A 26,201-nucleotide genomic window follows, 5' to 3' on the forward strand; every position below is an offset into this window, starting at 1 on the left:
GATTTTTCTCCGTGATTTTTCAGCCCTAGAAAACAAAAGCATGAATCACTGCAATTCACTGTGTTTCCACCTTCCTTGCCGAGAGTCCAGGAAAGCCATTTTTATGTTTCCAGTACAGTCGACTCTTTATGATCCAAGTGTGAACTTTATACTTTGTGGGTGGTCTATAGGTGGTTCCTAACACCAGGCTTCCTCTTGCTCCCAAGGCACTTTTACTATATTAATCAGGATGTGTTCAGAGCCTGAAATAAAGTTTGGGAGGAAAACACACTGCTGGAGGGCCATCATTCCAAAGCCACATATTAGTTTTTCTCTATTATCCACATCATTGACATGATAACCTTGAGGTTCCTGAATAGGAAAGGAAAGCACTGAATATAAATGATGAAGCTTCAACCTGTCCTGTGAGACACACCTGCCTGGTTCCTGAGGTCCTTTGAGGTTGTTGCCCTGGGAGGTGAGTGTCTCCACTAATACCTCCATGCTCACATGAGCCCATTCTGGGTCCTAATGGGCCCTTCTCGAAGCCGACCGCTGTGTTCACATTATCACCTACCTTTCCCATGAAAGACATTGCAATGTGGAGTACTCCCAGTTCCACTGCTCAAGAGGCTCTTTTATGTCCCTAGCAATTTACATATGAAAGACAAATAAATGTTCCTTTGTGCCTACTAAGGATTTTCTGTATCTTTTGAGTATAAGCTATGAAACATTAATGTTACTGCCAAAAAAAAAAAGGTAGTTTAAATTTTAGCACCGACACCTTTTTTCTTCTACAATTTATTTGATCATTAGCCTGAGTTCATTCAGTCCAATAAGTACATACACATTAGTGAAGTGTGTCACTTATTTGTCTTTTTATTCGCAAACAAGGTTTAAAAAAAAAAATGTTCATTGGAGCCACTGGATAACCAATTTGGTTTTGTAAATTTTGACCCTGAAGTTGAGGGCACATAAAATAAAGACATTTGTCATATATTTATGTTTTGACTTTGCAAGATTAATTGGGATTTATATGAGGTGGTTAAGCAATAGCCATGGAACTGTTGGGGAATTTTTGGTGATGAACAGCCAGCTGGCAACATGGCCTGAGTAGAGGCCTGGGCTTCTGCTCTATACAGGCCGCTTTTCATTCCAAGATGTCAAAGCCTTTATGGAAATCAGCTCGTTAATCCTTCACGTTCCTTCCTTCCCCTTTTGCCTCCATCCCTCCCTCCTCGGTCCAGGTCAGTGTCTTCTCTCATGGTGTGAGGACAGCTCAGCAGCTACTGAAGGAAAACGAAGCCGACCCAGGCCACAAGTGGAGCGCACATGAGGCAGGTGGTGGGTGTGGAGAGGTTGGCCTCAGGCACCCCACGAGGGCACTCAGCAGCACCCCGGCTCCCCGGCTGACGGCCGGTTCCAGCTCTGCTGCCCCAACTGGACCACAGGCCCTGCCTAAATGGGAAGGACTTTTTGAAAGCCCTGTCAAGGAGCCCTCAGGGGAGAAAAGACTTATTATTTTGATCGAGAGTTGGAATTATTATTATATTGGGCTTAAAATTTTTCAGAAATCAATTTGGTTATAAAAGGAAGAAGTGCGTGTGTGTGTTTTCCTTCAGATAAAGGCAGTGAGCGCAGTGAACCATCAGGCCAAGTGCAATGGATGATGTGATGACCAGGAAGAAAAATGTGCCCTACTAAATTTTTTTTCACTTTTTTTTTCCTCAGTCGTCAGCGTAGCGTATGCCTATCATAGAAAGTTAGGCAAGTATGAAATTTGGAAAAGAAGAGAATGTCAGTCTCATCCAGTCTCATCCACATCCAGTGGAAGCCACTTGTTAGTTCACAGTTTTCTGTATATACTCACTTCATCTTTTCTCCTGTGCCTTTTTTTTTTTAACATTGTTGCAGCTTTACCATATATATGTTAGAGCTTACTTTTTTCACTTAACAGTATCATGAAAGTATTGGCTATTATTGTTAAAAACTATGTTATAGCCACTATAGAAAATAGTATGGCGTTTCCTCAAAAAATTAAAAATAGCAATACCTTATGACCTAGCAATTCTACTTCTGGGTCTAGACCCAAATGAATTGAAAGCAGAGTCTTGAAGAGATATCTCTACACCCCTGTTCATAGCTGCATTTATTCACAACAGCCAAAAGGTAGAAGTAACCTAAGTGTCCGTTGATGGATGAAGGGGTCAACAGTGTGGTATATATGGACAACATATGATTCATCCTTAAAAAGGAAGGAAACCCTGATACAGGCTACAACATGGATGGACCTTGAGGACATCATGCTAAGTGAAATAAGCCAGTCACAAAAAGACAATTACTGTGTGATTCCACTTCTGTCAGGTACTGAGAGTGGTCCCATTCATAGAGACAGAAAATAGAATGGTGGTTGCTGGGGGCTGGGGGAAAGGGGACGAGGAGATAGTGTTTAATGGGCATAGAGTTGTACTTTTACAAGCTGGAAAGGGTTCTGGAGTTTATGACTCCGGGTATTGGCATTTATTAAGTGCCCAGATTGGCTGATGGTGAGTTTTTACTCCAGACAGCAGTTCTTAATGCTGATGGCTGCATATTAGAGTCATCTGGAGAGGTCTTCAAACCTGATGCCAGGTCCCACCTCCAGAATGTCTGATTTTTTTTTGGTTGAGGGTGTGACCCAAGAACTGGTAGTTTCAAAACTCTCCAGGAGATTCTAAAATGCAGTTGGATTGAGAACTACTGATATGTCCTTGTGCTTCCTTGTGTCTCCCATCTCCTTGAGAGAAGATGAAGGATGAGCATTGAGTGAAATAGCCCATGTTAGAGGGCACTTGGATTTTTCTTCGGAGGCCACAGACTCATTCAAGAAAGATGGAATGACCATCCCTCCAGCCTGCTACCCAGGAGATACAGTCATTAACACTTTCGATTCGACAGGTGGGCCAGAATGAGGGGCCACGCCACTGTGTAGTTTCATACACGAGTGAACTTCCGAGATAGATTACTTAAAAGCTGCCTTAGCAAGATAGATATTTTAAGTTATGCCAGTTGCCCTGAAAAGTGCCAGTTAGACCTGACACTCTGGTGTGGTCTACTGTCCTGGAAGCTTATGGCTCATTTTTGTTTTTTGAGGGGCAGCTTGAAGAGAATAGGCTCATATCCGTATCACCTCACTCAACAAATACTTATTGAGCCCTGCTATATGCCAAGCTGTATTAAATACTGCAACTATCTACTAAAACCAAACTTCAGTGTAGAGAGGGCGACAAAGCAGAGTCTTGTCAAATTGAATCATAGACCCCGAACTTTAGAACTAGAAGGAATCCTGAAGTTTCTTGCAGTCCACTCCCATCCCCGTGCATATGGGAAAATGCCACCCAGAGCGGTTGGGGAATTTGTTTGGGCAAGGGTAAGATGCTATGTGATAACAATTAACATTTGTTGAGGACTTAGTTCCCTGCTCCTTGTGGGGCTCTTTCTGCTGGAGCCCCCTTGCCGCCATCTGTCCAGTGTTTTTGTCAAGGCTTTTGAATGACAACGCTTAAGCATTGTCGAGAACCGTGCTCCTCAGACCTTCATGTGCACGTGAATCACTTGGGGATCTCCTTAAAATGAAGACTCTCATTCAGTAGGTCTGGACTGGTGCCTAAGATCCTGCGTTTCTGACGAGTTCTCATGTAGTTCTGATGCTGCTGGTTTGGGGACACAGTACATATTTTGAGGGCCAGGGGTCACTGTGGTCATTCAGACCGTGCCTCTTTGAAATACTCCCACCTTTACACCCTCATTGTCAAAGGCCAGAGCTTGGGGACACAGGAAAAGGCTAAGACCACTGAAGGGGTCGGCCCCGAATTCTTTCCCCATCCACCTGGGATGCCCTGCACAGAGGGGCTGTATGGCCCCAGCACTTTCTATGGGGAGCCCACACTCCTTTGTCCAGTCAGCCATCCCAGTGGCCTCAGTGCCTAGGGTAGGACCAATGCTTGTTGGCATGCAGAGAGTATTAATCATTTTGAAAATAACAGTCTGATATTCTGGTGAGAGAAACAGGCTCTCAGGAATATAAGAACATGTCCCAAGGTTACAAGGAAAGCAACCTGGGGCAATAAATTTTTGAGTAAAACCATCCTGATGGGGAGAAGAAATGGTGGAGGGCGCTAATGTTTGTTGAAGACCACTCTTTGCACTAGACCTAATGATTTGTTACCCCAAGTTGATTCTCATTTGCAAAAAATATTAGCTCTATGATCCTCCCGATACAGCTTCCCCATCAGTGCTCCTGACACCCCCTGTTCCCTCCTCCATGGACTCCTCATCCACACCTCCATCTCTCCAATACATACCTCCAGCCACTTGTGCATCTCCTTCCCTGTCCACCCCCTTGTCCATACTCTCATCGTTCTCCCCATTTTCTTAGTTCCTGGGCCCAACTAAGAGGAGTGGTAAGCTCCTTGAAGGCCTTGGACTTAAATGTGTGAGGAAAATATGCTTATAGAGACAGAGCTGGGTCTGGCTTTTGTGCAGCAATCCCAGTCCTTCCCCAGGGGGGTCTTTGGCCAGCTGCAGAAGCTCTGGTTTGGGATTCTGTTTTGCTTCACAGCTGAAGACAGCATCTGTGTTCTAACCGCCAGATTGATCCCCACAAGAGCCTGTACCTCCCCGGGGAGAAATACTGGGTTTAGGTCTCACTCCGTTTTCCCACTGTTCCTTCGCCCTTCGCAAACCCCTCGCACCTCCTGGGCCGCTCCCCTCCTGAAGGAAGAGGTCCTCCTTTCACAACTGCTCGAAATGAAGAGAGGCCTCAGCCCTTTGCCACAGCTGCAGGTTGCTGTTTCACTCCCATGCATCCAGTTGAAATGTTGAAATGCATCCAGTCAAGAAGGATTGTTAAAATATTCTGATGCTCATGTGGTGTTTTAAGGCTATCATTTGTGGTCCCTGCCAAAACTGTAAGGGAAGCAAGTCTGAACAGGGGTGGTTAGTTACATAGCAAGTTTCCGGGCATTACTGGGGGTTGGGTTTTTGCTTTTTTGGTTTGTTTCTTCTTTTCTTTCTTCCTTTCTTTCTTTCTTTCTTTCTTTTTCTTTCTTTCTTTCTTTCTTTCTTCTTTCTTTCTTTCTTTCATTCTTTCTCTCTCTCTTTCTCTCTCCCTCCCTCCCTCCCTCCCTCCCTTCCTTCCTTCCTTTTCTTTCTTTCTTTCTTTCTTTTCTTTCCTTCCTTTTCTTTTTCCAAATTAAAAGTTTTCCCAGTACTCCCCTCCCACCCCCTCTTTTTTAACATTGCTTTTCTTTCAACCCCCAGATTTTATGGGGGAGGGAGATTCCCATTAGGACCACTCTGAGTCCTTTAGCTTGGCCTACTTCAAGTCTCCTTGTACCTCATGCATATTTGAAAGATGAGAGAAATGAAGTTGGTGTATTTCAGACTCAAGCTTGTTGACATTTGTTCGCTTCTCTTTCAGACTGCTCAGAAATTTAAGGTCAAGTTATCTCAGGATGAGATCCTGTTTGTATTTTTTAAAAACAGAACCATTCAGTTAGTGCATTTCAACCCAAACCAATGGACAGGGTGTAAAACATTTTCTTCATTAGATATTCCTTTTAAAAATATGTCAAGACTTGAAGGAATAAGGTGTCTGAGAAGAAGTGAAGCTTGAGAATATATGAGGTATTTCTTGTTGACAGGCTGAGCGTATGGAAACTAGTCAGGTAAAAGTAGTCACAAGAGATCAATATACTAAACTGAGCCTTTGAGCAAGTTGCCCAAGATGAAAGCTTCTTCATATTGCAGTGAGAAATAAGAATAGTCCTTTCATGCAACTACACATCAAGAATTCTGCTGCCAACTGCTGATGCTTCCTACTTTTTAAATATAGAAATCTGCAGACCTAACCTGGAAATGGCAATTAATTTGATAAAGGACTCAGAAATATCTGTTTTGCTCCACTTGTAGCTGTTGGCTTATGGGAGGTATTGCTGTTGGAAGATTTGGGCGATGTTGTCATTGCCCAGCTTGCAAAGAAGCGCAGGCTTTTAAGTGTCCTCAACACATTTTCATAATATTGTGTAAAACACTAACATAGTGGCTTATTTTTTTTCCTTTAACATGTAACATGTTCCATCTTTTGGATAAATCAACACATGGAACCATTCCTGATGAATCGGAGCCAGTTTAGATTCACAAATAGCACAAAGCAGCGTAGTAGACACAGTGGGGAATATAGAGATGAATGATATGGTCCCTGTTTCAAAAACCCTGTAAATAAGACAGGTATGGATTTAATTAATTGTAAACAAGTAAGAATCTGGTAGTTCTGAAATGAGGTCAGAGTGTGTTACAGGAGCCGGCTTGTGGGGTCGGGGTGCCAAGGAAATCTTCTAGGAGGAGAGAAATGTCTTTAAAGGCTGGGTGAGATGTAATTACTAGATAAGGTTAATTTTCTTAGATTGGAGAATGAGTGAGTTTAGACAGACAGAGAGCCTGTGTTGCTAAATAAATTGTGAAGGTCTCATTGCCCAAGTACAAAGGAAGGAAACTTAGCACGGTGCTCAGCATTGTGGGAACCACTTTAGGCATTTATAGTGGAGTCTCTATTGTCAGAGTTTAGTGATGGTTCCGTCTAGTTGAAGAGAGAGCTTATCCATGTGAAACAACCAATGGTGATGTGCATAAGGAAGTTCTAATTCTGTAATACATAGAATAAGTACAAGAATTCAGAGAAGAATGTAGACTGGAATAGTAGGGGAAGGCTTTGGTTTCTCGGGGAGTTAGGTATTCGAGATGGGTCCTAGAGCGTTGGTGTGATTGGGAAACATCAAACGTGGTGGGAAAAGAGTGTGTCAAGACGGTAGACAGCATGTGCAAGGACACACCGAAGAGAATCCATGGGATATACTGTGTGCCAGTGAGGCAGAGAGCTGCAAGGAGACACGCTGTGTTTGGGAGAGTGGTACAAGATTTGATAAGAGACCAGTTGTGGCAGGCCTTAAATGTCAGCCAGAGGAATTTGGATTTGATCCAAGAGTTAAAAGGAAGTCAGTAAGCTCAAGCTTACACTGGTAAGTACACTGCTGTCTCCATGCACATGAGATACACTGAGGAGTGTATTAAATCTTTGCAGCCCCTCCCAGTGATCAACACAATTTCTAGCCCCTCCTGGTGGTGAGCAAAAGCTCACCAATGACCACCCACCAGCTCTCTTGTCTGTCCCTCGGAAGCCCCTGTTGCCTGCCTGGGCAGCTGGTGAGGGGAGTAGAGACGCTGCTTGTGTGCCTTTTAGACTGCCTGCCTGTTGTCTTCTCAACAGTGCCAAGAGGACCATTGAGCCACGGAATTTACCACAGGAAGGGAATTTAGAGATCATCTAGTCCAGTGGAACCCTTTCTTCAAATAGAAGCTTAAGAGGAAGTTCAAGATGTTGAAGATAGTAGAGCTTACACATGAGGTGCAGGCTGGGATGGGGGCCTGGAGACCCCCCCGCACGGCCCCTCCCCCATTGGGGGCCCCGAAAGGGACTAAGAGGAGCATCCTGACTTCCTGTTTCAAAATAGGAATCTAATCCAAACCAGTATTTGTAGATGAGGAATTAGGCACAAGAGGGCAGGTGACTTCTTCCTACTTGACAGATGTGGCTGACTCTGGAGGTGGCCCAAGTTGGGCATAAATAGCAAATTTGCTTTTTGCCTCTTGATCCATTTCCTTTTTCTACTGTGGCCTGAACATCCTCGTAGCAAACCCTGCGACCCCATGCCCCTGGCTGTCCTGGCACCCTCTCTCGGGAGCTGCCCTCCTTGGACAGGGACCCATGCTCTAGACCTTCCTGCCATCAAACATTTAGCTATTCAAGGTCCTCTTTGCTTAGAAATCTATTCTCAGCTAGTTGACTGCCACTGCCACTTGATCTGACCGACGAATCATGCTAATATGTTACTGAGTTCTAACATGTAAACCAAGTTAATTCTCCTGGATCATACAGCTGTTTTTCAGTAGTGATCTTTGGAGACAGTACCCTTAACTGAAGTCAGCAACTCTGAAGGTGGGCTCTCCGGCAACACACAGACCTGGCCGGAGTGCTTCTTTACACCTCGCTTGATCTCCTGCTTCTCTGCCCTCATATTGAGCTGACTCAGCCATGGTACGTTTGTTCCGTGTGGCCAGACTTCAGGCCGCCTCCAGGAGGGCTTTTGGGGTGCGTGGACTGGTCTTACGTGAATGGACCGAAGGAGCGGCTTTAAGAGAAACCCTCCAGAGCTTTGCTCTCCTTCCTTCCTCCCTCTCAGCTGCCAGTGATACCCAGGCTTCCTTGGTGATAGGATTGGCCTACACACCTCTGGAAATACTTTCCCGTGCGGTATTGGTATTTTACTCCAGGGCTCCCCTCCTGAGCCCAAAGGTCCTCTGTTTCTGGGTGACCAGAGGAGGGGGCACTTTGAGAGGGACTTGGCAGATGGAAAAGCCTCTGACCTGTGTATGTGTCCTGCTGGAGTTGAGGAGAGACAGAGTCCACTCAAGTTTAGCAGGTCTGGGTTCTGGGGTCCCTGTTCAGCTCTAGCCAACCCTGTGGGGCCAGTCATTTCTTTGGGACTCCATTTTTATCTGTAAAGTGGGAACCTGTAAAATGACGATGGGAAACCGATGTGGGCAAGGAAGGACGTGGTGTGTAATGAGTGTGAAAGTATAGAAGAGCTAAGCAAATAGAGGAAATATCCATTGTCAGATGATTAAGTCTTTATCAACATCATCAGCCATGTTGAAAACAGGCCTGTATGTTGGCCCTCGGGGGAACAGCTGTGCTTGGAGCCTTGCTTTTCACCAGACCGGCTACAGGACACAACACCACAGCATGTGGCTGCAAACCAAAATACTCTCATTGTTTGGCATGGCGTCTCACTTTGCATCTGATTGTGTTTAGGACACATAGATACAATTCGTCAAGAAAACCTTGATTCTCTTCTTGGTTTTTGCCCTAATCTTGGGTAGTTCACTTGAACTACATGAGCTACTTTGTTGATTTGTAAAACATGGGAATAATAATGCCTATTTTTCTTCCCTCTTAAGAATTTTATGAAGATAAGGTAGGAATATTTTTTGAAGACAAAACTTTTCATAAAAGGCAGTTGACATTATTATTATCAGTATTACTATTATTGCCAGGGCTAATTTCCAAGTGTATGCTTTGCCAAGTTCACATTAGCACAGTTCTGTTGACTGTGGCTGTTGGAAATTCTCACCTTGTGATCTACATACAGACTTCTCATGCAGCTTCCAGAAGTTTTCATTCGCCTCACTTCTTTATCCTTTTTTATAATCCTGGGGAGAAAGTAGGGCTTGAAAAGAAAGGGGACTTCTGTTAGCATTTTATATAATAACTGAAGCTATATATCCTCCAAGCCCCAAACTACAATAAAAGTTTTCTTGGATACTACTTTTCTCCCATAATTCCAGGCACATAGCTTATTAAGTTATTAACCAGCAATTTCTCTGGCAGCATATTAAACTTTACTTTTAAACAAGTCACAGAGGGGGGGAAACATGCATCTCTCATAAAAGGAATAAAAAACATACACCCTCTAAAACGATTTCCCCAGGCTTTGAACAAATCCCAAGCCCCACACAAGGTCTCTTTTTCCTCATTCTCTGCACATAACTTGAGTGTTAGTACATTAATGAGAAAAAGATGCCTAATAGAAAGATGGAAAAATATGAGGGCCTCTGGGGGGTGTGGGAGGCTCCCTGGGGGTCCTTTGAAAAGGCAGGTGAGCCTTAATGGAAGGAAAAGGCAAAGCCTTGGCCTTGAGGTTGTGGGTTTCCTCTTGAGCAGCGGTTTTGCCAGGGGAGTCAAGGCGGCTGTGGCCTGGACCCTGACCTGCGAAGTGCCCTGGTGTCTTCTACAGACTGCCTGGGCCTTGCCGAGTGCCTACCCAGAACCCTGGTAAGGCGGTTGGGGCCCTGTTTGCACAGATGCCATTCCCCAGAACAAAAGCTGCTTTTCCAGGGGAAGCCCCATGTGCTCTGTAGCCATGGCTGGGACGTTTGGTCCCTTTCTGGACAGACTCACAGCTCCTGGTCTCCTGCTTTGGGCATCGGCGACTCAGTCAGTTCCCTATAAATGACCTGGTCACCACCAGAGCAGGGCACAAAGATGGCTTCACTTTAAAAGGAAAATTCAAGTAGGAGGGCCACAGGGCAGCTTCTGCGTGTGGGTGTGAGTATAAACACTTGCAAAGCTCCAGACCAAGGAAGGCTGGGTGGAAGTTGGAGCATACCATAAAAATGCAGCTCTGCCGTCACACACCCTCAGGGGAGGGCAAGGTAAACGAGCAGTCCTGGGGAGCCAGCCAGACCCCGCACGCTGCTGCCAGCCGGCCCCAAGTGCAGAGCGAGATTCTGGATGTTACAGTGGGGGGAAAATCACTTGTTTAAAAATATATATGCTGCAATTCATGACCGTTTGGCATCTTGGTTTAAACAAATCCCCTGTTGTTGTTCCAAGAATGCCATGTGATGGGGCTGTGGTAAAAATGGAAATCAGAAGGGAGAGAGGGGTTCTTTTTTATTTAATTTACACTTCCACATTTATATAGCTTAATGTGGACTGCATCAAAGGAGTACCTCCTGGCCCCCAACCCACGACAGCTCTTCCTTTTATATCCAGATGTAAAGAGAGGCAACTCTGGTTCTGTGGGCAGCTACCATTGCAGAGATGCGCACTGCCTAGGTTTGCAAAGATGGCCTTCGGGATCTCTGGGAGACCAAAGGAAGGTCAACAAAATACCAGCGGTTCCGATTGTCCTCGGAGACTGTTTTCTGATGGTTAGTCAGGGAAGGTTTTCCTAGAGGACAGGCTTTGAAGGGAACTTTCAATAAAGGACATGGTGTGGCTGGACATGTGTCAAGTCTGGGGTTCATGGTAAGATATGGGAGCATGTTCTAGACTTTTCCCCACTTTCCCTCTCCCACCACCTTCCCTCTCTCATTATTCTTCTCTTGCCCCTTCCCCCACTTCTTACCTGGCTTCTCTCCCCTTGCTCCCCACCTACGTTCCTTCTCTTTTTCTGGTTTTCTTCTTTCCAACCTGTTCTGGGCCCGATGGTAGTCCCCGGGATATCGCTTTATTAACTCCATTGCTGGCTCCCTGGTAAGAGGCTGCCAGTGCTTTTTGGTTGTCGTCGTGGTTGAGAACGGAAGTGGTCTGAGTAGGAGTGAGCCTGGGTAGGGGCCAGGATTAGAGCCCGCAATGGGCTGTGATGAGCCCCTGCTAGGGCTCGAGCTCCCCAGTCATTCTAAGCCATCAAGCTCGTGAGCTGCACCTGTTTGATTTTCTGGTATTCATTTGTCCCTGCATATGGCAAGCTTGTTCTCGCCATTGTATCTGCTTTCGTGAGCTCTCCTGCCTGGATTCCCTCTTTTCCTTCACCGGCCAGATCCTTCGGTGTCTCCAGACCCCTCCTCCATGACATTCCCTCTCCCAGTTTTTTGTACATTTTGTTTTTCTCCATATACACCCTCCAACACACACACACACACACACACACACACACACACACACACACACACACACACACACACACACACACACACACACACACACACACACACACACACACACACACACACACACACACACACACACACACACACACACCACCCTGCAAGGCCAGAACATCTTCCTCTTCCTCCCTTTCTGTCCCAAGTAGGATATACCCTGTGGTGCTCAGTAAATATTTCTAGATTAATAAAGTTAGGCCATGAGTCTAATTAGGCTTCTGGGGGAGTAGTTCCCTGGGGATTAGAGTGACCTCAGACCCTGACTCTGTTGAAGTCCAGGTACAGTGTCTTGACTTAGAGACCATAACAGACACTAGCAGCCTAAAGCCATAACAGCTGTTTCCAGCCATCTGAAGATGGCAGTGAATGCTTCTGGAAGAATATAGTGTGTCCAGAATGAACTGTCTGTCCCTTCTAGGGAGCCCACCAAAGCTTCACACTAGTGAATGGGGATCCTAGCTTTCCTGTATGGATTGGGCTGGTGGGGTCCCCCTGGTGGCTTCAACCCTTTGGAGCTTTGATCTCTTAAAGGTCACTCCTAAGCTCTCCCTTTGGGTGTTTCACTCATCCTCTGTCATTTCCTGTTGTCCTTCCCCTCCTATGTCCCCTTTGCACTTCTCATTATTTTCCAAGTGTGTCATGTGCCCTGCTCCTTGGACATGTTGCTTCTTCTGCTGGGGTCACTCTGCCCGTGTTCTGTATCCCAGACTCCTCATTCTCTAGCTCTTTGCCAAGTCACTTCCTAACTCACCCAGGAGGACTGGGCAGGTCCCTCTTCAACCATCCTTAATTTTTACTCTGTCAGACCCCTCTTTTGGGCCACCCCTCATACTCTAGTATGATTGGTTGCATGTTTCTTCTGCTAAACTGGTGGCTTTCAAGATTTTTTGACAGCCACTCAAAACAAATATTTTACATATGACCTAATGTGTATGTGTGCCGTATGTGTCTGTGTGTATAAATATGTACACACGTGAAATCTTGCGCAGTTTGGAATTGTGATAATATCTGTATAAGATATGAAGAGTCTATAAGAAAAAAATGCATAGGGGAATTTACTCAAGTTGTAGCACATTTAATTTCAGGAATGTTTGCTTTCAACATATCCACCATCACTTTGGATACCAGGCATAACCCTGTTGATACCATTCAGTATAATGCAGGGTGGCTTATTACCTGGAAAAGAAAAAGAAAGGAGTTAGAACAAATCAACCAATGTTTTAACTTAAAATTATTGCATTTCATAAATTATTTACCTCTAACACCTAAGATAATTTATTAAAAATTGATCCTGGGCAAGGACTTTATAGCAACAAGTGAAGGAAACCATGCTTCCCTTTATGCTTTGATGAACTCTGACTATATTTTCCTCCTCCTGCCCTCCTTCCCTTCCTCTCTTCCTCTCTCTGCCTCTCTTTTCCTCCTCCGCTCCCTCCCTCCTTTGTGGCCCCAGATCCTCTGTGTTCCCCCCTACCTCCCTCCTCCCCACATTCCCCTCCATTCCTTTTTCTCTCTTTTACACTGATTGATTTCATAGTCAACAAAATGGGTCACAACCTACAGTTTGAAAAACACCATTCAGGACTCGAAGTTCCTTGAGGGCAGTGACTATGTCACTGAATCATTTTATCTTCATATTTCCAAACCCTGGCACTAATCCTAGCTCTCAGTAGCCTCCCAGTAAATGTTTTCCAAATGAATGGGCCTCAGTTAAGAAGCTCTACAGCCACTGGGATTCCGGAAGGGACGGGGGAAGTGAATAATTTATCACAGACTTCCCAGGAACTCCTGCTGTCCTCCAGACACTAGGGCCATTGTGGATGTGTCTGGGAAGCCCTGCTCTCCCTGCCCTGCCTTCTCCCTCCCCCCAGTTTCCAGGAGAGAGGGCAGGAGGTTTAATGAAGTTCAGAGATTTCCCAAGGCAGAAGTGGATTCATCAGGTTCTCAGGTGGATATTTGTCAAGGGGCAGATGTTTAAAAAAAATGTAAGAAAGCGAGATTCTCAACAAGCCCTCTGTTTGATTTTATATATGTAAACTTTGTCCTCCTAGTACCTGGATCCTTGCTGCTCCTTCTACGGCCGCGGCTCTGCCGTTTTTCAGCCCATCTGTTAGACCCTGACCACTTCTGACTCTTTTTTTTTTTTTAGAACACTCTAAATCTCTATTATACTGTGCCCCATGCCAGGATTTTTCCATGTGGGGGTAGAAAAAAAAATCCCCAAGCCCACCAAAACCCTGTGGGTTGCTTTCCTGTCCAGCTGGCTTGCTGTTCCCTAGGATTTTATTCCCATCATCAAAGTGGCTTGACAGACCAAGAACAAACCTCTGGCTCACCCTGAACTCACAGTGTACCATTTCCAAGTCAGAACAAACATCAAGTAACAGTGAGAGAGAAAGAGAACAAAATGATTTTCCTGACCTAGAAGCCAGTTCAGAGTGAGGCCCAGCTGTGACTCCAGACAGGGATGTCATGTGGCTGTGGCCGTGGCTCTGGTTGTGGCCGTCCTTGGGTGTGGAGGCATGAACAGTGGACTCCAAGCCAGAATTTCTGTCTCAGTGGGTCTCAAAGGAGAAGCCATGGATGGACTCCTTTATGGCCCCAGATCCTCTGTTTCCGGGAATCAAGAGCAGCAGCATTCGAGGGAACATCCCACAATCTCGATGAGTGCATCAGACTTGGCCCAGAGCCTCTCCATTATGGGGGCAGTCACAGTGGTCCCCGGAGTGTCCCAGGAGGCCAGCAAGGTCACCAGCCCGTGCTAGGTCCAAAAAAAGATGCAGAACACTTCAGCCAGGTAGGCAGGGGGGCTCTAAAGATTGCCAACCTTTTCTCCATTCATTTAGAAATCCTAAAAAATATATTAACTTAGCTAAAAATCTCATGGAAACTAGGCTCCTCATCAGAGTTGAAAGTCAAACCAGTTTCCCCAAAATTTCCCTCTATTGTTCTGTATGGCTCTACCAACAGAAAAACATCCAGGGTGAGAGGCTATGACTCTGAGGCCACCTGGGAGCAGGCAATGCATTTTTACACTAAGAAGCACCCAGTTAGCATGAGGCATCCCATCTCCTGAAGGCCTGGCCTACATTCTCCTTGTTCCTGCTTTTCAACACATTCTCACATCTTCCCTTCCTGATCTCCCCAGGTCTGTAGACAGGCCAGACTAATTACTTCCCATATCTATTGCCCCCTCTCAAAATGCCCTTCCCCATCAACTTTGTCTAGCTAAAATCTTCCCAGCGTTCACAGCCCAGTTGGAATTACATCTTTATAAACGTTTCCCGTTGCTCCAGTCCACCCTGATGTTCTTTCTCTTCACTCCTTACATCCTGTCCCAAAGTTTGCCCTTATTTTTGCCTCCGTAAGTGGACAGAATTCTCTGAGGTCAGAAATCATCCCCTGTACGTCACTTCCCAGCACTTAGCTCAAAGCTGGGTGCTCAGGGAATTCCATCTGCTCTCCGCAGGCCGCTTACTCAGCCCTGTACTAGATATCTGATGATTCATTAACCCCCAGCGTTGGCTTTTCTCGCTTTTGTTCTTGAGTGGCCCTTTCTTTGGCAGAGGAAAGTCCTACCTGTTAAACAGTGGAAGTGCCAGAATTGCAAATTATACCATTAAAGAAGTTTTTTCATAAACTGTGGGTCTTTCATAGGGAGTAGAGGAATCAGGACAAGGAGTTAGGATTGAGAGACCTGGAGAAAACGAGATAGAAACAAAAGACGGGGCAGGATTGGGGAGAAAAAAATCCAAATAGATAAAAGTTTTAAGCAACAACAACAAAAAATGGAACTGTGAAGTACTACAAGAAAATATGGGGAAATTCTAAATTATAGATATTAAATTATCTATCTATATAATCTTAAAGAAGGTTTAGACTTTGTAAGCCTGCTATAAAACCCGGGAGACACAAATAAAAATACCAATATATTTGGCTGCATAGAACTAAACATTTTTGACTTGTAAAAAATTTATGAAGTTGAAAGACAAATGATAAACTGTAAAAATATTTGTAGCACGTGACAAAGAGTAGATTTCCTTAATACACAGAGAGTTCCCACAAATCAACAAGAAGAAGACCAACAACGTAATGGACAGAGAAAGTGAATACATTTCACAGAACAGGAAATTCAGGTATCTTTTTTGAAAAGCATGTGAAGTGATGATCAGCCTCACTTATAACAAAATAATTGCAACATAAAAATGATGAGATACTGGGGCGCCTGGGTGGCTCAGTCGTTAAGCCTCTGCCTTCGGCTCAGGTCGTGATCCCAGGGTCCTGGGATCGAGCCCCACGTCCCCGGCGGGAGGCCTGCCTCTCCCTCTCCCACTCCCCCTGCTTGTGTTCCCTCTCTCGCTGTGTCTCTCTCCGTCAAATAAATAAATAAAAATCTTAAAAAAAAAATGATGAGATACTGTTTTTCACTTATCATCTTGGTAAAAGTCAAAAAGTTTAATAGTGCACTGTGTTAGGTTGTGGGAGACTAGAATTCTGACATGCTGTTGGTGAAAGTGTAAATTGGTACAGTCTCTTTGGAGAGCATCTTATTAAAAGCAATCATAGTTTTAAATGTGCAAATATCTTGATCCATCCATTCAGCTTCTAGGAATTTCTCCCCTGAGTACTCATTGATATGCACAAAACTGATGTATATATACATTCCTTATTGTTTTTAGCAAAATATCTTAAACAATCTGAATTCTTTCAAAAGGGGATTGGTACCTCCATGGCATGGAGCAGTCTACAACCATTGAAAAATGAGGCAGATCTCTGTTTTTATTTTATTTTTTTAAAGATTTTATTTATTTGTCAGAGAGAGAGAGTGCATGCACAAGCAGGGAGAGCAACAGGCAGAGAGAGCGCATGCACAAGCAGGGAGAGCAACAGGCAGAGGGAGAAGCAGGCTCCCCGCCGAGCAAGGTGCCCGATGCGAGATGCGAGACTCAGTCCCAGGATGCCGGGATCATGACCCGAGCCAAAGGCAGAAGCTTAACCAAATGAGCCAGCCAAGTGTCCCCAGATCTCTGTTTTAATGGCATGATGTCGAAAAATATATAAGTGAGAAAAAGTAATGCCTAGAACTTGGTATATAGTAAACTATTTGTGTAAAAATAAAGAAGTGGGTAGCTATAGGTAGATGCTCGTAAATGAACAGAATGAGCCTGGCAGGACATACTGAGAAGTAGTAATAGTGGTTGCCACGGGGGAACAGAGGTGAGTAGAGGGCAGTGGGTGGAAGAGAACTTCGTTTTCACCGCATGCCCTTTTGTACTGACTTATTTTTATACCATGTACACATGTTACCTATTTTTTAAAGCTGATTTTTTTAAAAATATCTAGGTGCAGGTATGAAATTAGGCCAAACGTGAGGTATGCATATAAACTAGGAGTTATGGTAGGGTAGGAGCGGAAGCAAGCAGATAACTGTAGAGGAAGCAAGTCAGTAGCACAGAAACGAGGCAGGTCAGCCACAGAGAGACCTGGACACAAGACAGTTTTAAGTCAAAAGGACCTGATTTGCTTTTCATGCGAGAGCATATGCCAGCCCTAGATGTGGGCAGTTCAGGATAGAGTAGGAATAAACTTTAGGGAAATGGTAAGACTGTTCAAATGCAGGGAATGGGGAGGATGGGTTTAGGGGTCAGGTAAATAGAATTTCACTAGCCAGAACACTTGTACCATTCCCTACTCTTAGGCTGGAAGCAGAGAAGGCAGGGAGCGAACACCGATGGAGCGTCTGTCGTGGCCCGGCAGCGAGGCGGAAATTCCGGTTGCCGCGCCACACCGGAAGTCACGGTGACTCACCATGCAGTGATTAGGGTTTCCATTGTACCAGTCAGGAATATGACTCAGGTCACAGAAATAAGTGGCAAAGCCAAGTTTCAAACCCAGAGCTGTCCCTTCTCTTTTTACTACCTGTACTGAATTATTAGTACACCAGGGAGGCCCTTTTCATGGTCAGTCTGAGCCGGGGCTCAGAGCCAGGTGACCTTCAGCACTGTTCTCAAAAGAAAGTCTTCATTCTTCCTTTTTTATCCAGACCCCTAAATCCAAGCCCACTTACTTTTTCCAGCGTGTGGTTCAAAGAGTAAAGTGAACTCCATTTACTGAAAGAAGAACTTTCCATTCATTGGGAAAGGAATGTCTGTCGCAGGGTTTGTTAGTGCTTCCGTGTGTTTGTTTTTCAGCTGGTTATTTTAAGTCCGTAGGTATGGTTTGTCCTATGGCAGTGAGTTCTCCTTCTCCAAAATGCTCAGTCAGTGACACTCATAACCAATGATTCCCTCCCCGCCCCATATATCCACTAAAGCGGAAAAATAATAGAATCTAATTCCCCCTGCCAATCTCCTTGTTTTCAAATAACCGGGAGAGGATACCGGGTTTTGTTTGTTTTCAGTTTGTTTTATTTGGAACCAGAGCATAGAGTTTTATCTGTTTTGTGCATGCGTATCCCCAACCTCCACCATATGCTCTAGGATTTCATTTCCTCATTTGACTTACGTGTTTCTACAATTGGCGATTATCTGTCTTTTTTAGCATTTGCCGTAACTCCCTAAGCCTCATGATGTGCCTGTCAGAAAATACCTTTTTCTCTTCTGTGACCCAGACCTCAGGGAGAGAAAATACCAATTTATCTCCTGTTCTTTACCTTTCTAGGCAAAATCCATGTTTGGTGACCAGAGCTGTATATATTGACATTCTCTTCCTGTTGACTCGCTGCCTTGACAAACCCACGAAAGGCACAGAGCCAGGTATGACTCATAGTTATATCATTATTTTGGAATGATTATGGATCTTTGAAATACAGGTGGGGCTTTGAATGGTTCTACCACACACTGCCCCCCAGCTTCTACTTTTGTAAAACTAACCACAATCAATATGGGGCATGGTGTCATATGGTTCCCTCATAGAAGCTTCTCTAGGAAACTTGCCCTTGTTTAGTTAGAAGTTTGCCATTTATTTTCTATTTGGAGTTTGGACTCTACTCAGATACCCTCTGTGTTTCAGAGACCTTGGTTTTTTCTTCTTCCATGCATCATTTTCTTTGAAATTCATCATTTTCAATAACGGAGAGTCCATTCTGCTCCATCCCGTGGAGCTAACTTAGCTGGGTTCATTTGATCCTGGAGTCTGGATACCTGAGACTCAGTCCCAAATCCACCCTTCGCTGCCTTAAGCTCTGACTTGAGATGTGTTCCGTGGTTATATATGTTTCCTGGTATGGGGCACCAGATCCATATACAATTGTTCTATTTTAATCATGATTCACAGAGTGGTTTTCTTAAAATGGAGAAGGGCGACTCCAAATTAAAAAAAAAAATTTTTTTTTGATGTGTTTATATAAGAGGCTGCAGGAAGTGCTGTACATGAGCTCCAGGCCACAGACTGAAACTGATTTTCATCAACACAAACTGGAATGCAGGGTAATGAGCCTGCAACTGGTTAAAATCAGCCTCTTCTAATTGATTAGGCCTGTCTAAAGGAGGCTACAATTACAAAGTCACATTCTGAGTACAAGCAGGCCAGGCCTTTCCTCTGTTACATTTAGTCTGTCAATGATTTGTTGTCTTCAGTAAATATATTCAGGCTGTCAGAGTCCAGCTCTGTCCATATGGAACCCTGTTCCCAAATTCAAACCAATTTAAGGTGCTTTGAGGGGGAGGTGCGAAACCACCTCACCCAGATCAATGTATATTAGCCCACAAAGCCCCTGTGGCCATGCAGAGGTAAGAAGAACACGCCTGGACTTTCATCAGCTCCATAGCCCTGCAGAGGGGCAGCTATTGTATCCGTTTAATAGAATAGGATCATATAGTTTTATAGCTGTAAAACAGCCCTAGTTTATGCCTCTTGTCCCAGTGTAATTATTAATAGTGCCTCCCCTTTACCCTTGAAAGTGTCCAGGTTTGCACCATATATTATAGATCACCCCCACTGTAAGGGACCTCAGGGTTGCGCCACCTTATTTTACACTTGAACTAACTGGGGTGCGGGGATTATAGATCAGATGTTACCAAGTAAGTTGGTTCGGGTTTCCTCTATTTTTGTATTTCAGTTCCAAATTCCATATATCTTGACAGTACTTCTCTGCTTAGTAGCTAAAGGACTTTGGCCTTGAAAGAGTTGCTCACAACTAACGAGTCCAGACTTTGGGATCCTCTCAGAGTTGTGTGGTTGACTGTAATCATCAGTTTATTTGAACTAAGTTTCTCTTAACGTATTAGTACCTTTATTCCTTGTCTGGAGGGATTAACCCTTGAATGTTGTGGGCAAAATCCATGTTTGGTGGATTCTCTATTCTCTATTCTCCAACCAGGTTTGCCCATCATATAACATTATATAATGTTATATAATCATATAATATACATCCACACAAACAGTGGTAATAAAGTTTCCTCCTTTGAGGATGGAACTAGATTTTTAGAACTGACCAAATGTGAAATACGATGGCGATTAAGATGGACGGCACTGTTTAAGAAAAAAATAAACTGTGAACCTAGAGAAATGAAATCTGTTCTTATGTGTTTCATAAATTATTTCCAAAGGCAGCTTGAGCAAGAGCTAAATATGTTACCAAACAAGGCGTTCACTTACTTAGATATGTAGACTTCAATATGATTTTGAAATGTCATGACATTACAGTGTTACCCTGCAAGTACCTTGAAAGAATGGATCATGCCTTAGATTCTTCATCCCTCAGCTAAGCACATAGCAGGCCCTCGTTAAATGAGTTGGTTATTAACTGATTGAAATGCAGAGTTTTCCTCAGTTTTTAGAATAGTAACAGTTGTCATCAAGATACGAAGTCTTATTTAAATTCATGCATCAGTCAGTTGTAAATTCATTTTCTGAATTCAGATATTATGTTTATATCATGTGTTGTCATGTTCATTTCATGTCTGTAAATGTGTACATATCTACCTCCATTATTAGCTCACAAAGCTCAGAGTAGGGAGTATATCGTTTAGGTTCTAAAGCCATAGCCCTGGGTTTGAGTCCCAGATCTCCTGGTTAGCTCTGTGACCTTAGGCAAGTCATTGAACCTCTTGGGAGACAATTTTTCTCAACTGTAATTGGGGGTGATGACAGGATCTATATCTTATTCGTGGATGTTGACGAATTTATGTAAATTCCTATGTAAGGTATGTGCTTTGCATCACACAGAATAAGTGCTCAATAAATATTAGCTACTGTTAATATTATGATCCTCATTATCATTAGCTAGAAACCATGCATCTATCTAGTCCCCTGCAGCCCCTTACATTCACAACTCTCCTCTTACTTTAAACATCTTCAGGAAAGAAGAAATGTCTGCTTTCCTGGGAAAATACTGAAAGATGGCATAGCCGTCGTAGAATGTCAGGAAATCCACTTGATTAAGGCTGCTCCTGCCCCCTTGGATTCCAAAAAAGGATCATTTTTGTTGTTCATGTATTTTTTCATCAGAAATGACATGCTAACATCAGACACGTTGAGCACTATAGCTAGAGACACACATACATGGGTTTTGGGCTTATAAGTAGGGGCAATAAGAGATTACAGGTGCTGTAAAGGAAATGTTTATGGGATACTTTGGAGGCACCAAAGACTGGAGGCACCAAATGACTGAAGGTCATTTCTACTTGGGAAGACAGGAAGGCTTCATAGAGGAGAAGGTGGTTGAGAAGAGTTTTGAGGGTGAGTAGAGATTCACCACATGGGCAAGGTGAAGGTGGGCATTATAGATAGAGGGAGGAGCATGGCCAGAGCCACAGAGGCACAAGTCAGCACAGCCTTCAAAGAGCGAGGGCAGTGACCAGAGTGTTGGGTTCAAGCCCAGGCAGGTGTGACTGGAAGTCACAGAGGCAGGAACTCAATCATGAAGGACCTCATAGGCCAATCTGAGGAGCTTGTAGTTGACCTTGTAGACAAAGGAGATTATTGAAGGATGTAAGACAGAGACTCACACCAGGTGGTTTTTAAGACAAGGTGACATTTCCTTCTATGCCCTCATCCTCCTAGAATTCTTAGAACCTTATGAACTAAGTTCCTGTTGTTGCCAAAAAAGAATGTAACTGAAAATCCATTCATGGATTGTCAGGGGGATTTGTCCAGACATTGTGATCGTCAGCACTGGGGGTCTGGAGGTGGGAGTGGGGAACTGAGAACCAGACTGAAGGTAAAGGCTGCAGCGTGCTAAAAATAGCTGTCTTCGAATGGTGCCATCATGGCGGAATTCCTCCTCTTATTTCCATTGTACAGATCTTAAACACCATAATTCTGCTTTATTCATATGAGAGTACGTATTTGTATATCAACAGTAAATGTATCTAACTATGACTCTTGAAGGCGATTAATTATTCCAAAAGAAATGAAGTAGTATCCATCTCAGGGACACATTTTTGGTTGGAGGAGGATCTGTCCATCTCCTCTCACTGTTCTGTACGTGACCTTAGAAGGCTATTTCCACCTCTAAACTGTCTCAGAACCAGGTTGAGGGGCTGGGGCATAAACAAGGAGAAAAACAGTGAAGGGGAAAGGCAGGGAAGACGATTAGAAAAGCTTAAGATAATGATGTGTTTTGTGTGATTCAGACTTTTATCTTAGTGCTTCACCACCCTTTGAGGTTTCCTCAGCCATTAACTAGGTTTTAAAAATTCCAGATCTGGGGGTTTTGTTTTGAGTTCCAAAGTGATTTAAACCCACAGGACTCTCTGTCCCTTGTATTCTTTTTCCTCTTCTGAATCCAGCTGTCATCATTCGTATACATCAGTTTCCTGCTAGAAAGAAAATTATAGTCTCCGGGTGGAGTCGGGGGATGAGGAAGAGGAGGCCTGATTGCACAAGCACTCGGGGCTGCCTTGTAGGCCTGGGCAGGGATGCGGAGACTGAGAGCTTTCACTGTCATTGGAGACCCACCTCCCATTTGTCCTCTCAGCTGAGACACTCTCCATCCCACTCCACCGCGTAGAAGCGATCTCAAAAGGCTGTTTCCCTGCCCCTGAAATGTATATAGGATGCCCAGCATACTCTCGTCCTCAGGGAACATTTTCAATACCTTCTTCCTTGTGGGGATCACAACAACTATGACCAGCAGTTACTGAGCACCTAACTCCAGGCCAAGCATCATGCCAAGCATCTTGCATGCATCAGTGAGGGAGGTACTAGTGGTTCCTCATGTCAGACATGAGGAAACCCAAGGCGAAGAGACAGCCGGCCAAGTGTCACGTGCGTAGCAGGAGGGCAGAGCCTGACCTCTCGGGGCACTTACCCCATGGCTCCACAGCACAATCAGGACCAGAATCAGGACCACCACTGCCTCGGGGAGGGTGCCCTAGAACCCTCTTGATTGTTCCAACTTCCCAGTCCTCTTCCTCTACTGTAGAACCCCCAGGCCTCAGAGAGGGATCCCCTTCATAGAAGCTTCTGGATCACATGCTCGAATGGGCACTTTCTTGCCCGCATTTCTGTCTCCCGTGCCGGCAGTATGTGGAACACCATGAGGGTGTACCTGGGACAGAAGCAGTTACTAGAAAGAGAGAGCTTGACCACTCCCAGGCAGCCCCCTGCCCCTTCTCTCTTTGCAAGTGGACCCACGGCCACCGCATAAAACACTTCCCAGTACCAGGCTGCTGGTGGCTGCATTTTGTGGTTTCTTTGTTAGTTGGGATTTATAGCTCAGATCTCATCATTCTGCCAAGTGCAATAAACATTTTGTTTTACTGGAATGTAACTTTTATTATTGTAATTATTTTTCTTCTCAATGCCTGAAAAGTGACCAGCTTGAGAGTGTGAAGTCAGAATCCCTAAATAGTCTGAATGCCAAGTCAGTGTGCTCTGTAGATCAGTTTAAGATTAGAAGACGGGCTCTCATTTATTACCACTTGTATTTATATAATGGAAGTTAGGTAATGTAAGCGCTCCCAAAGGCCAGCTCAGAAGTTGATGATGGTTAAACGGTAAAACCTGTGACAAGTATCCAACAATGCCTTGTATTCGTACTGCCTTGAACATGAATAATATATGTGTGACATGAATAAATATAAGGTCAATGATTTTTATGACATACTAACTTCCTTTACCTAAGTTCCTGGGAAATATAGCCAAACAATTACAGAGAATGAAAACATTGGCAACTTACAAACACCTGCTTTGATTATTTGGTCTAATTAGGTTAAATTTAACCAATCCCAACTGAACAAATTGAAAACAATTCTTATCTGTTCCCTTGGTCATGTACTTTTATCGGTGTTGGATGCAGATGTGTTTAATATGACACAGTTGGTGCTATTCTCTCAGCTCTGGGTGGGAGATAAAAGGGAATTGAGAACATATTTTTAGAGTCTTCTGGGGACTTTTTATTTCTGGGCCTGCAGCTATGAAATTTCAAGGAAAAAAAACAGGCTTTGTTGTCAATAAATTAGTTGCTTTTCTCCAAAACACTGAGACTGTCATCTGAACAGTTGCTTTTGCCAAAAGTATCTTTCCCAGGGAACAGTGAGCTCCCAAAATAAGCAGATGATTCTAGCTGCCTTTCAGAAGTCAGAATAATATAGGATGTGTTATTAGATTGCTAGGTTCATGTGGTGTTTACCTCTCGTTAATTCCAAGCCTGGTGCTGAGGACATAGGCCCACAGTTCTTAGAATTTTAGAGTTTAGAGACCATTTAATCAGTAGGTAGAATGGAAATGATAGCAATTAAGTGACTTGCCCAAGGTCACACAGCTGGTTGGTGAAATAGTCAAGCTTCCTTGGCTCCTGGTCCGCTGCCTATTTCCATGACCAAAATTAAGAACCTCTAGTAGCATGAGTTGGGCTGCGTATCTGGATCTGTCATGGAACCATGTCATGACACTGTCTTACCTACATTTCCACCCCAGGAGTAAAATACTGTTCATATGAGCAACCTCAGAACAGTTGTGATTTCAGTTTTTCTCTGTGCTCTTGTCTTGCCCCACTCCAGCAGCCCTGGATAATCTGAAACTAGTTTCAGATAATCTGAAACTAGTTACCTGTGTCAAGTAAATTAGTTAAGCAAGCTGTTTTTGAAAGCTTATTCTAGATATCTCAAATAAATGGAATCATACAACATGTGGCCTTTTGTGTCTGGCTTCTTTCACTTAACAGTGTTTTCAAGGTTCATCCATGTTGTACCATGAATCAACACTATTCTTTTTTATGGCAGAATAGTATTCCATTGGGTCAGTATACCACATTTTGCTTATTCATCAGTTGATGGACATTTGGGTTGTTTCTACTTTTTGGCTGATTATGAATAATACTATTATAGGGATTCATGGACAAGTGTTTGTGGGGATGTGTTTTGAGTTCCCTCGGGTACTGACCTAGGAGTAGAATTGCTGGGCATATGCCAACCCTAAGTTGAACTTTTTGAGGAATTGGCAAACTGTTTCCAAAGAGACTACATCATTTTACATTCCTGCCAGCAGTGTATGAGGGTTCCAATTTCTCCACATCCTTGACAGCACTTGTTATTGTCCATCTTTTTTTATTATTGCCATCCTGGTAGGCATGAAGCAGTATTGCATTGTGCTTTTTGATTTGCATTTCCCTTATGGCTAGTGATGTCAAACATCTGTTCTACTGCTGACTGGCCCTTTGTATAACATTTTTAGGGAATTGTCTGTTCAGATCCTTTGCCCATTTTTAAATTGGGTTATTTGTCTTTTTATTCTTGAGTTATAAGAGTTCTTTATATATTCTGGATATTAATCCCTTATCAGATATATATGATACACAACTATTCTCTCCCATTCTGTGGGTTGTCTTTTCATCTTCTTGATAATGTCCTTTGATGTAGAGGAGTCTTTAGGTTTGATGACATCCAGTTTATCTATTTTTCTTTTGTTGCCTATGCTTTTGACATCAAATCTAAGAAGCCATTGCCTAATCCAAGGTCATGATGATTTGTACGCATGTTTTCTTTTAAAGACTTTTATAGTTTTATCTCTTAACATTAGGTTTCTGATCCATTTTTTCTCAGATTTATTTATTTTAGAGAAAGAGAGAGTGAGTGAGCGGTGGGAAGGGGCAGAGGGAGAGAGACTCAAGCAGACTCCATGTTGAGCACAGAGCCTGCTGCGGGGCTTAATCTCACAACCTGGGCCAAAATCAAGTGTTGGACGTTCAACTGACTCTACCACCCCGGTGCCCCAGTTTCTGATCCATTTTGAGTGAATTTTTGTAATTGGTGTGAGGTACAGAACCAACCGCATCCTTTTGCATGTGGCTATGCATTTATTCCAGCACTATTTGTTGAAAAGACTTATTATCCTTTCCTCATTGAATTGTCTTAGTACCCTGGTCAAATATCAATTGACCATAAATATATGGATTTATTTCTGGACTCTCAATTCTATTCCATTGACCTATATGTCTGTCCTTATGCCAGAACCATACTGTCTTGACTATCACTGCTTTCTAGTAACTTTTGAAATTAAGGTGTAAACCCTCCAACTTTGTTCTGTTTCGAGATTGTTTTGGCTGGGTCACTTACATTGTCAAACAAATCTTAGGAACAGTTTGTCAACTTCTGCAAAAAGGAAAGAAAAACCAGCTAGGATCTTGATAGGTATTGTGTTAAATCTGTAGGTCAATTTGAGGAGTATTGTCATTATAACAATATTATGTCTTGAGGACTTCAGATCAGAACACAGGATGTCCTTCCATT

At 43.8% G+C, this 26,201-nt stretch overlaps 1 protein-coding gene across 5 annotated transcripts in view; it reads left to right on the forward strand.

Moving 5' to 3' along the window:
- THADA (THADA armadillo repeat containing) overlaps positions 1 to 26,201 on the forward strand; it is a 322,099-nt gene that overhangs the window by 223,929 nt on the left and 71,969 nt on the right. For all 5 annotated transcript variants that reach the window (XM_028103861.2, XM_088026549.1, XM_088026548.1 and 2 more), the window contains one exon: positions 18,187 to 18,281. In XM_028103861.2, coding sequence (XP_027959662.1) covers positions 18,187 to 18,281 — 95 coding nt within the window. The remainder of the gene's footprint in view (positions 1 to 18,186; positions 18,282 to 26,201) is intronic.

The sequence above is a fragment of the Eumetopias jubatus genome, unplaced genomic scaffold, assembly GCF_037043125.1.
Source record: "Eumetopias jubatus isolate StellerSeaLion01/CBP00866 unplaced genomic scaffold, mEumJub1_p1.0 scaffold_9, whole genome shotgun sequence".
NCBI lineage: Eukaryota > Metazoa > Chordata > Mammalia > Carnivora > Otariidae > Eumetopias > Eumetopias jubatus.